The sequence below is a fragment of the Melopsittacus undulatus genome, chromosome 4 (assembly GCF_012275295.1).
Source record: "Melopsittacus undulatus isolate bMelUnd1 chromosome 4, bMelUnd1.mat.Z, whole genome shotgun sequence".
In the NCBI taxonomy this organism is placed as follows: Eukaryota; Metazoa; Chordata; class Aves; order Psittaciformes; family Psittaculidae; genus Melopsittacus; species Melopsittacus undulatus.
In genome coordinates, this window is record NC_047530.1 from 30507195 (window position 1) to 30519745 (window position 12551).

The window sequence follows — 12551 nt, forward strand, 5'->3', positions numbered from 1 at the left end:
AGATTTAAACTTTTTTTCCCCCAAGTTAATTTCATTAGGAAATTCTGTGAACTGTGTGGCATATATTAATGTATTTGTTTAGATGAGAGTCTATAAATGGGCTTTCTCTTTGTACATCTATATGTGGGTATATGTGCATGTTCAGATCCAGGTTCAAGTAGGAAGTTAAAAGTAATATTCTTTTTTCCTGAAAGATGCCAAACAGTGCAAAAACTTTATTTTCTGAGAACTTGGGCTTTATTTTTTGGTGGAGCAAAGGTGACCCAGGGGAAAAGGGCTTGTTGCTTTGGGCAAGGTGTAGTATAGTTTTTGGAAAAGAGTTCCAAGCAAACATCTGATATCTTGTTTTTGGTTTAAACCAGGTGGAGGACTAATTGGGAGAAAGGGCTGCATAGGAGCATTGGGAAGAACTGATACAATGATGTGTGCAGTATATGGCTGGACTGAAGAGATGACATTCTCTGGAACTTCCACGGGGGATGTGTGTATTTGGAGAGATGTGTTTCTCATAAAAACTGTCAAAGCACATGATGGTCCTGTGTTCAGCATGCACGCATTGGAAAAAGTAAATAAACTGCTCATTGTTTTTTGATGTCTGGACAAAAAAAAAAGTCCATGAAGTTAGGGCTTTCCCAAACTCAGGAATCCATGGCTTTATTTTCATTACAGAAAAGCCTTGTGAGGTCCACATTCAAACCAGTATTTTGCATGTCTCAAATCCTTGTGATGAAGTGACATTTTATGTGGTAATTTTCACGACCTCTTGCTAAAGAAAAAATAGTGACTTATGAAAAGTAAAAGTACCTTTTGATTTAAGCATCCATAAGTTTAATGGAATATGTGAGTTTGCGAGAGACAGGGAAGATCATATTCTTACTATTTAGTGGTGTAATTCTGTTCTACTAGTAGCAGCATTCAATCTGCAGATCACTAAGTACTCTCTTCTGATCCTCAACATCTTTTGACTCAGGAAAGCCTTTAAGCATGTGCTTAAATGTGAATGGGTGTCCCAGTTAGATTACTTGTATGTTTGAAGTTATGTATATGTTTGTATCTTCCTAAGTTAGACTAAGTTACTTCACCTTCTAATATTTGAGTTTCAGTATAGCAGCTTTGTCCAAAGCATATGTTAGTCATTGCCAGAACCAAGTCCTCCAAAGGAAAGTACTGATTTCAGTATGAGGTATACATGTTGCTTCATTAAATAGCTGTAAATAAATTTCAAGACAAACTGGCACAAATATGCATATATTTGAACAATGTAAGCACTAAACAAATTTTTGTGAGTATCACTAAATTTGGCTTGGAGCAATGAGATGAAATGCCAAAGGAAGTTTGAAGCTTTCTGGTCAGAAGCTTATTGGTTAGAACTTCCAAATCCAGCCTGTGTACCTGGACAGAGCTGTGCTGCTTTTGTCAGGAAAATTCAATCATTTTGTGGCCCCTAATCTTTTCATTTCTAGTATCTGTAGTTCTGTGCATTTCAGTGTTGTATATAATCCATTTTCAGTATTGGAGAAATCACTGAAAAATTAAGGAAAAGTAGTGATTGATTATATCTTGTGGGGTTTATTTATCTTTAATGATTATAATTTTATTTCCCCTAACCTCAGGGGTTTGTTACTGGAGGAAAGGATGGGGTAGTAGCTCTCTGGGATGATACCTTTGAACGTTGTCTCAAAACCTATGCCATCAAAAGGGCTGCTTTGGCCCCTGGATCTAAAGGTAACAGAGACTTTATTCTATTTAAAATACTTTCTTTAGAAAACTTACTGTGGAATTTCTTTCACCAATAGGAAGAAATCTACATTTGACATAATTAATACTAAAAATTATTTTTTAAAAAACTTTTTTGATCCTAAATAAGTCAGTTTTCTGACTCCCTGTTGGGAGGGAAATGGTATGTTATAGTGTCTTTGCATGGGTGCAGATCATAATATTTACTTTATTTGATTATCTGATCTTACCCCACACAGGCGGTTCATTTTTAAGTAGCAGCCGGAGCACCTATTATTTTTCTAATTGTGAAGTATCTTGTCTGATCTTCCTGGTTTTGGAGGAGGAATGGAAAGGAGAATTGTGGTTAGTTTTGTAAGGTCTTAGTACATCTCTGTCTCAGTTTTCTGTAAATGCATATATCTTTTGAAATTATTTAGGAACATTTCATTCCTATTATTCCTGTTTCTACAATTTATTCTTGATCTTGGTGCTAGTTTAGAGTTTTTCCTATGTAACATTCAAGATAGCCTTCTCTCCCCCCCAGTTTACATTAGCTATTTTCCAATGTGTGTGGTTTGATTTTTCAAAAATCATCAATGGAAACACCCATTAACTAAAACATTCTACTACAGAATATCCCATTCTCATATCTAAAATAAAAATCTAGATCAGAAGGTACCATAAATGCCAGCAGTATAGTAGTACAGTTGATAAGTTCACATGCACAGTTTTTCACAACGGCTGCCAGTGAGTGAGGCCGAGTAAACTTTGGAGATACTCATTTGAGAAGAAAGATTGGTGTCATTTGGGTAACTGCTAAATACTCCCAAATGAGTCCAAACATTTAAATTCTTCCAAGCAGGAATGATTTTACTTATTTACTACTGAGTATCTTCTACAATGAGAATGTAATGTGTGAAAAATCTACTTTAAGGGATGCTTGAAAGTCTTCTGTCTTCTAACATTTTAATATTCTAGGTCTTCTCTTAGAAGATAATCCTTCTATACGTGCCATATCTTTAGGACATGGTCATATTTTAGTAGGCACAAAGAATGGTGAAATATTAGAGGTGGATAAAAGTGGACCAATAACTCTGCTGGTTCAGGTACGTGTTGAATTTCAGTCAGTAGTCCATACCACAAACACTGTTTTCTTTTTCAAGTAAAGACTGTTGTGAAATAACAAGCATTTAAATTCCTAGTGAAGTTAAGCAAGTTACTATCTCTTTATAGATTTTTTTCTTAATGCTAGGCTAAAGCATCATGACTCTTTAATGAGCAAAATAGATCACAGCATTTAATGTACTGATTTGTTCAACAAATTCATCCTCCCAAAAGGAGAGATCATATTTCTGTTAAAAAAAGGTGTATGAAACAGTGGATCCTCCACCAAAATCCTTACTAGCTTTTTCTTAGTACTTATTACTCTTATTATTTTAAAAAACTGTCTCTTTGAGGCTGTTTTTTAGATTTTCTCTGTAATTATGCAAAAAACATTTTAATTTTCTTTGCCTTACCAAACAGACTGCATTTCTTAGGCCTGACTACAAAACAGATTTTTTACATCATATTGTGTGATTTTCTTTCACACTTCGATAAAAATCTGTGGATCTTTAATTCACGCTTCTGAGCATCCAATAAAATATATAAAGAACTAGATTTTTTGTTTAAAGAATAGATTAGAACAAAGGTAAAGAAACACTGTAGATTATAGAATTATAGAATAGTTTGGGTGGGAAGTGACCTTTAAAGTTATCTTGTCCAGTCCCCCTGCACTGAGCAGTGGACATAGAATCATAGAATACTTAGGGTTGGAAAGGACCTTAAGATCATCTAGTTCCAATCCCCCTGCCATGGGCAGGGACACCTCACACTAAACCATATCACCCAAGGCTCTATCCAACCTGGTCTTGAACACTGCCAGGGATGGAGCATTCACAACCTCCCTGGGCAACCCATTCCAGTACCTCACCACCCTAACAGTAAAGAATTTCTTCCTTCGATCCAATCTAAACCTCTGCTGTTTAAGTTTCAACCCATTACCCCTTGTCCTGTCACTACAGTCCCTAATGAATAGTCCCTCTCCAGAATCCCTGTAGGGCCCCTTCAGATACTGGAAGGCTGCTATGAGGTCTCCATGCAGCCTTCTCTTCTCCAGGCTGAACAGCTCCAACTTTCTCAGCCTGTCTTCATATGGGAGGTGCTCCAGTCCCCTGATCATCCTCGTGGCCCTCCTCTGGACCTGTTCCAAAAGTTTCATGTGCTTTGTATGTTGAGGACACCAGAACTGCACACAATACTCCACGTGAGGTCTCACAAGAGCAGAGTAGAGGGGCAGGATCACCTCCTTCGACCTGCTGGTCATGCTTTTTTTGATGCAGCCCAGAATACGGTTGGCTTTCTGGGCTGACAGTGCACACTGAAGCTGGCTCATGTTCATTTTCTCATCAACCAGCACCCCCAAGTCCTTCTCTGCAAAGCTGCACTGGATTTTCTTTTTGCTCGACCTGTAGCTGTACCTGGGATTGCTCCAACCCAGGTGTAGGACTTTGCACTTGGCATAGTTAAACTTCATGAGGTTTGCATCAGCCCACTTCACAAGTATGTCAAGGTCCCTCTGGATGGCATTCCTTCCATCCAGCGTATCAATGGAACCACACAGCTTGGTGTCATTGGCAAACTTGCTGAAGGCTCACTCAATCCCACTGTCCACGTCACTGACAAAGATGTTAAACAAGACAGGTCCCAACACTGATCCCTGAGGGACACCACTCGTTATTGGTCTCCAGCTGGTCCTTGAAACGTTGACCACAACTCTTTGCATGTGGCCATCCTAGTTCAGGTTGCTCAGAGCCCTGTCCAACCTGACCATGAATGTTCCCAGGGATGGGGCATCCACCACTTCTCTGTGTCAGTGTTTCACAACCCTCATAGTATAAAATTTCTGCCTTATATCTAGTCTGAATCTGTTATTTTTTAATTTAAACCCATCACCCCATGTCCTCTTGCAACATTGCCTCTTAGAAATCAGTCCCCATCTTTATTTATAGGCTTCTTTATATACTGAAAGGCTGTAATAAAGTCTCCCCAGAGCCTTCTTCTCTCTAGGCTAAACAATGTTAACACTTTCAGCCTTTATTCGTAGGGGATGTACTCCAGCCTTCTGATAATTTTTGTGGCCCTCCTCTGGACCTTTTCCAACAGGTCCATATCTTTCCTGTACTGAGGACTCCAGAACTAAAAACAGGTTGGGTCTCATGAAAGCAGAGTAGAGGGGCAGAATCACATCCCATTAGCTGTTGCCATGCTTCTTTTAATGCAGCCCAGGATACAGTTGTTTTTTTTGGGCCGCAAATGCAGGCTGGCTCATGTCCAGCTTTTCATCCACCAATACTCCCAATTCCTCCTCTGTGGGGTTGATCTCAGTCCCTTCATCCCCCAGCTCTATTGACACTGGTGGTTGCCCTGACCCAGGTGCAAGACCCTGCACTTGGCCTTGTCAAACCTCATGCAGTTTGTGTGGGCCCACTTCTTGAGCTTGTGCTGGTTCCTGTGAATGGCATCCCATCCCCTCAGGCATGTCAGCCTTGCAGCAGAGCTTGTTGTCATCAGCAAATTTGCTAGGGGTGCACTTGATCCCATTATGTCACTGGCAGAGATGTGGGTGAGGATTATTTCTCAGTAAAAGTTTTCTCTAGTACTAGTTACTGTAATTTGCACTTTAAATAGCAGGGTAATGGGTTTTTTTCAGGTGTTCTGTGTTTCTGTTCAGATACTTCTTTATAATCTTCTAAAGATATGCAGATTCTGCATGTTCTCTCTTTGTTGGTGTTGGTGGGTTTTTAACTTCCTTAAATTTATTATTTCATATTTCAGTTTAAAATACAAAATCATCTTATTCATTGTATTTTTCAGGGTCACATGGAGGGGGAAGTTTGGGGTCTAGCTACTCATCCTCATTTACCTATTTGTGCCACTGTAAGTGATGACAAAACTTTAAGAATATGGGATTTATCTCCTAGCCATTGTATGTTAGCTGTTCGCAAATTGAAGAAGGGTAAGATGCTTAGTATGAAAAATTTAACTGAATTCAGTTGACATTCACTAGTGTTATGAATATTTCAAAAGCAAGATTGAATAAATTCCTTTCTTTGCTCAAATTATTTTACTGATGCTATGTTCAAGTGTTTTGTAGCCCTTAAGCTAATTAATCTCTAAGAATGATTTCTAATACTGTTAAGATTATTTGCAATTCTGTTGTTTTAAGTCAGTGAATTTACAATGAAAGTTGGGTCAGTTATGTAAATCTGTCACAGTGTTTCTAGTAATGCAACCTTTTTTTGAACAGTGGAGGACTTCAGATCTTGAAAGTTTTGGAAGAAATCTTAACAGTAACATTGAATTTCTCTTCTTTGTAAATGTTAGAAAAATCTGGAATGTCAAGGAAAGAGAAAAGTCATAAAATTCTTACTTGTATACTACATCACTAGATTTTATTTTGACAGACGGGAAACCTGTTTTAAGTGACATCTAGCCTTAACAAGCTTTTAATGATAACTGTGCTGTGTTAGACTAAGTTACACAATAGGAATTATCTTTTTGGTGTTCAGAAAAGCATTATGGGAAGCTTAGTTTAAGATTATTTGGGTTGATTAAGATAAATGTAAGAAGAGCTGTAAGCTGATACAAGCAGGGATTAAACAAAGTTTCAAGTTGGTGAAGTCTGCTCAAGTCTTAAAACTGATATTTCGTAATATTTTTAAAAGTAGTTTTGGCAGAAAAATAAGGACTGCAATGACTTAATTTGCTGATGAGACATTCTGAGATGCTTTGACAGTCGTAGAGAGCAGCTGCCTACTGTACAGAAAGAGCTGGATACTTCTGCAGACTGCAGTGATGGAAATATGATAATATTTTGTAATGAAAAAAGGCAGGACTTGCCAATTGTAAGAAAAATGTCTGTGTAGCTGAGGAGTAACTGAGGAGCAGAAAGCTCAGGATGATCTAGCTGATCTCAGGATGGCAATTACGTTGTGATAGTGAGGTATTTTTCAAACATATAATGAAGTATTCAGGTAATTTATGAGAGACTAATCAGAATCCTTCTTGGTGTGCAGTTCTCATCTGTGTTCACCTGAATGAAATTCAACTGAAAGTAGAGTATAGAGAAAGAGGAGCTACAGGATAGTGAATGAGAAGCTGTGTGCTGGAGTCAGCTAAATAAAGGATTACTGTCTCTACAAGTTAATCAGAAGAACAAATAGTAGAGAAAACTAGTTAGGCTAATGGAAAATTCTGGCGTGAAAAAAAAAAAGTGTCTAAGCTGACCATAAATAAATTTAGATTGGAAATTAAACTGTTCTTCAAATGAAACTTGACATGTTATTAAAAGGACTATATGACATAGTGACCATGATAGCAAACAACTGGATTCTGTGAGTCCAGAAGGTCCTTTCCAGTTGTGTTCTCTTTACCAGAGCAAATGGTAACAAACAACTGGCACCAGATTCTAATAAGGAGAGAAAATATAAAATACATAGTAGTGATTAATCTGTATTGCTAAGGTAGAATATATATCAATTGGTATGCTAATAAAATGTATTTTGAGAATCTGGGGTTATTTGTGTATTGATTTGCCCGTGGCTTCTGTATGCTATTACAGATTTCAAACCTGGAAATCATCTTGACAGCTTCTAAAAAGTTTCATTAGACTATATACTGTATGAATAGCTTTCCTTTACTACTGAAAAAATAATTCTAAAAGAGAAATCAGGCACTGTAATGTACCTGAACGCCATTTCTGTATTCCTCATAGGAGGCAGATGTTGCTGCTTTTCTCCTGATGGAAAAGCATTAGCCGTTGGTCTCAATGATGGAAGTTTTTTGATAGTTAATGCAGATACCCTGGAGGATCTAGTCTCTTTCCAGCACAGGAAAGATGTTATTTCAGAGATCCGTTTTTCTCCTGGTAAGTGATTTAAAAGAAGATTTTGATATCAAGGTAGCTTAAGCACCCTTTGTAACCTTAAAAAAAAAAAAAAGTAGAGATTTATACTTTTTTACTTGTAACAAACAAGTCAGCAAGGTTACTATTAACATTTTGAAAAAGACTGGGTTTCAAGGACTATGTTCCTCATTTAAGAATGAGATTATTGGAATAAGCTTGCTCATAGTAACCTCCAGAATACAACACTCAATTTTAAAACATGAATATCCAGCAGCCTCCTTAGGTCCCTAGGGTTCCACTTTGAGCTGTATAAATCTGGCTCTTCACTGAGGTTACTGTTAGCTAATTAGAATGCTTGAAACTGTTGAGTCAGAAAGTTCTGATGGCATCTTTTTTCTTCTTTCCACCCTGCAGTGCTTAGCACTCCCAGTGAGGCTAGGTAAACAGTACGGCTTTTATTTAGGAACTTGGATATATGGCCTAACCAAACTAATAATACTGCTTTAGTGAAAATAGTTTTCTGTAGAAGAAATTTGATGCAAATTACCGATACTGTTTCTCATGCAACATTACTTTCTGGTACCTAAGCTTTAGCACTTTCTGAGTGCAATAAATGTTTAAAATTTCATCAAAGATTTGTTAATGTTTGATGATGTAATGATGTAACGGTTGTATATTCCATACTGATTTTGATTATGTGGTATGAACATCAGTCTGTCAAGGACTATGTATAAATTAGCAAGCTCATTTCAAAGAAATCTGAGTTGTATATAGCTCAGTTCCAGAATGTACTTGTTAATATACAGAGCACTGCAGTTTTTGAAAATGTCTTGTGTTTGTACCGATGTGTTTTAGGGGCTGGAAAGTACTTGGCTGTGGCATCCTGTGATAACTTTGTAGATATTTACAATGTAATGAGCAGTAAACGGGTAGGAATATGTAAGGGAGCCTCCAGCTATATCACACACATGGACTGGGACATAAGAGGTGAGTAACATTCATTCTGAAAATCTGCTGGAAGATTGATCACATTACAGGCTAAATACAGTACATCTGCAGTACGAATTTATGCTATCGCTGACAGATCTATTTCTTCAGTTTATGAGTATGCTCACGGCATCTGAATAAATATTAAAAATATGAATTTTACTACTATTTATATCATTACAAGATGTATTTCAAGGAAAAACTGTCTCTGCAGATTGGTTTGTTTGAGAGCTTGGTTTTTTTTTGACATCTTCTGTGTTTATTATGTGACTTCTGCTTCTTGAATAATGCACTGAGTAATGCAGTTGCATCTGTAGCTCAGGAATGTGCATCCTTGGCAAAAATAGCAGAAAGACTGGGTCTTAATACATGATTAATTTAAATACTAACTTTCATCCTGTTTTCATACAAAAACAAGGGAGTGCAACTGTGCAATCTATTAGTTCTGCTGTTATTCCTCTACATAATCACTTTTGAAACAATCCAGTTTAGTTTGAGAGAGTGCTACAAGTTAACTGCCTCTGAGAATTTTGAAAACAGGAAGAGGACAGAAACATTGAGAATTTCCCTCAGAAAAGTATTATTATAAAGGCAAGCAGAAGTCAGCTTCAGCCATTGGCCAGGCAGCGTGTGTTCAACCCCAAAAGCACATGCATACTGGCCAGCCAGTTGACGCAAACAAACTCTGAATTAGACCCAGTACATTTTACATACCATCTGATAGGACAACCATAAACAGGAGAGAAAAGTGATGCATTATGAGAGTTTTCAAAGAGAGGAGGAAGAACAGTGAATTTAAAGGGTCAAAGGATGCAAATCTTCAGAAGCCCATACTTCCAGGTCCTCTGTTTACATATGCAACTTTTTCCAATGGAAACAAATGTTTAATGTTGTTAGCAACAATTTCAAGATAATATGTTTTTGTTTGTTTTAATGGAATTTTCTTTTTAATGTTAATATACACTACATAATATGTTTTATAGGGAAGCTCTTGCAAGTCAACACTGGTGCTAAAGAGCAGTTGTTTTTTGAAGCTCCTCGTGGGAAAAAACAGACAATTCCTAGTTTGGAGGTGAGGAAATAGACTGCCACCTTTGCTTGCTTGCAAATTAGAGTTATGGTACAACTGTCTTACCACATAAGAGGGAATGATGTGTAACAAACGTAACTGGTCTGTTGAAAAAAGCTTCTGTTTTGGCATTTGCTGTCCTTTTTTTTTTTTTTGACATTTGGTTGACTTAAACTCTCATGAAAATCTCATTGGACTTCTCTATGCCTCCTTTAGTACCTAAACACCTTTAAAAATCTATTGCAGATGAGTTAGCCCAAACATTGCCCTGGAAGACCTCATGTCTGTCTTTACGTACAATGCAATACAGTAATATTTATTACAGCCTGATATACATAAACAAGGGTAGTATATTATGGCAATAATAATACTAATTTGCTTTTTTACACATAGATCATTGTTGTAGGGCAGACAGTAAAAATGGATAGGATGACTTTCCATTATTTTTTTTCTATGAGATTGAAAGGCAGTGTTGAAAAAGGTAAATTTTTTTTTTTATTTTTATCTAGCTCAAGGGCAGGTAAGATCAAATTTTTTAAAATATTTTTAGGGGGTTTGAAAGTTAAGAGAGGTGAAATTAAGTATTTCAAATCCTGAATAGATGGAAATAAATGGTTGATACATTGAAATACTATCTTTTACATGTGCAAGAAATCCATTTTTCTTGAAAAGGGATATGAAAGAAAACTGCCTGGGAAAAAGCATGATCTGTCTTAAATGGGTTGTTTTTGTAGGTGGAAAAGATTGGCTGGGCATCATGGACAAGTGTTTTGGGCTCTTGCTGTGAAGGAATCTGGCCCATAATTGGTGAAGTCACAGATGTAACTGCTTCATGCCTCACTAGTGACAGTAAAGTACTAGCCACAGGAGATGATTTTGGATTTGTGAAACTTTTTCGATACCCTGCTAAAGTAAGTAATTTTCAGCTGTTCTTGCAGAAGTTTGGTTAATAAAACTGCCTTTTCAAAACTATAAAAACTCATCACTTGGAACAAAATAATGCTTTTATAATTCTGTCCTTTTGATCAAAGGAGGCATTCAATATTACTCTGCAATTTGCAATGCATTAAGCTTTCAGTTAATAAGAATGCCCATTCCAAGTCAGACTAAAGAGCCATTTCATGTATTGTCCTATCACTGACAGTGATAAATGCATAGGAAAACCTGTAAGAATGAGAATGGGACAGGCACTGTTTAATAATGTCTTAGGTGCTAATATTCTCAGTGTATTTTTATCAGCATCTTTTTTAGCCCCTTAGGCCCTTGTTTTGAACACAATGAACGCTTTTTTCCTCACCTTCGTTTCATTCATTATTTTATAGACTTTCATTCTGTCCAAACATAGACAGCTTTCTCTAAGATTAAGAGCTTTAATATTGTTTAATCATGTATCATAGAAAGTCAGTTCTAGAAGCACATTATATTTTTATTGCTCTTTTGGGACCATTCTAGTTTTCCTGTATATTTATTAGTAAATGTTTTCAATTGTTAATATTTTGCCATGCTAGGCATGGTAACGATACACAAGCATTGACTCAAAATATTCTACATACATTTTATTCTTAATCTGTTAGACTCTTTTCTCTCTTAGCAAAAAATGATGTAGTGTTTATTGCTGGAATCTGTTTACAAACAAATTCTTGCATGCTTGGTATGGAAATATGGTTATTGTTTCATGAGATTGCTATAGGAGAGGAACTTGGCAAGTCATCTAATACATACAAATGCAAAGTAGCTGATGCATTAACTGTAAAGAAATTAAGAACATGCTGCTTGTGCACTGGAAATTCATTTCCATTTTATCTAGTAGGCTGGTTAAATTTGATCTGCTTAAGAAAATACCTTTTCTTCTCCCTTCTTAGGGAAAGTTTGGAAAATTTAAGAGGTATGTTGCTCACAGTACCCATGTAACAAATGTCCGCTGGACCTATGATGACAGTTTGTTGGTCACTGTTGGAGGAGCAGACACCTCTTTAATGCTGTGGACTTATGAGATAGAAGGACATCGGGATAACAGGCAGTGTGACAGTGAAGAATCTGATCTAGATTCTGAAGAAGATGGAGGTCAGTAATAATTTATAAAGCTAGCTGGGTCTTGCTATCTCAGGAAGACTTGAGATTGTTTTGATCTTAAGTAGAGAAGATGCTTCAAAAATGTTAAGTAAAATTTCCTTTTGAGCAAACGACTGATAAACTGTTGTGAAGAAAATGATAATAAAGTGACTTACTGCTTTGGTTCAGAGTGTATAAAAAGACTTGACATCTTTTAAAAGGAAAAACACTAAGTGCCAATTGCAGGTAACTTGCAGGTAACATGGAAAAATTTATTCCAAGATCATATCAGTAGTTATAAAGTGGTAATTACATTTTGTAGAATTAACTGTTGGTTTTGCCATACTTAATGTTTTTTTTTTTCATGTGATAATTCCAAGGGTTCACGAGCCTCCAAATTTGTTCTCTTGGCTCCCAAGTGCTGTTTTTCTTCCTTGTCAATTCCTCAGTCTTCGAGCATTATTCAACTGTCACTGCTACTCTTTATATAGTTCTGTGTAATAAATTAACTTCAATTTTCACTAAAACCTGTTAGATGACCTAAGAAACACTTTAAATATTAGGGGCATATTAAACTTTCATTGGAGAAAAAATTTATGCACTGTCTTTCTGCTTAAAAATCCTAAAGAGTACATCTGCAAAGTAATTTAATTGCCCAGAGGGGGCACTTGGTCAGCTTTAGCTTTCTGAATCAAAAATTGCAGTCCTCAGAGTTTTTGTCCAGCTTCTGCCTGTGACCTGTTAGCACATCTTTGCCCAATAACCTTTCCTAGGATC

The 12551-nt window shown here is 36.7% G+C and overlaps 1 protein-coding gene across 2 annotated transcripts in view; it reads left to right on the top strand.

The window, feature by feature from the left end:
• EML5 (EMAP like 5) overlaps nucleotides 1–12551 on the top strand; it is a 107171-nt gene that overhangs the window by 63129 nt on the left and 31491 nt on the right. For both annotated transcript variants that reach the window (XM_005149496.3, XM_034062106.1), the window contains exons 18-26: nucleotides 363–565; nucleotides 1614–1725; nucleotides 2698–2825; nucleotides 5635–5776; nucleotides 7535–7687; nucleotides 8522–8653; nucleotides 9637–9725; nucleotides 10457–10633; nucleotides 11585–11786. In XM_005149496.3, coding sequence (XP_005149553.2) covers nucleotides 363–565; nucleotides 1614–1725; nucleotides 2698–2825; nucleotides 5635–5776; nucleotides 7535–7687; nucleotides 8522–8653; nucleotides 9637–9725; nucleotides 10457–10633; nucleotides 11585–11786 — 1338 coding nt within the window. The remainder of the gene's footprint in view (nucleotides 1–362; nucleotides 566–1613; nucleotides 1726–2697; nucleotides 2826–5634; nucleotides 5777–7534; nucleotides 7688–8521; nucleotides 8654–9636; nucleotides 9726–10456; nucleotides 10634–11584; nucleotides 11787–12551) is intronic.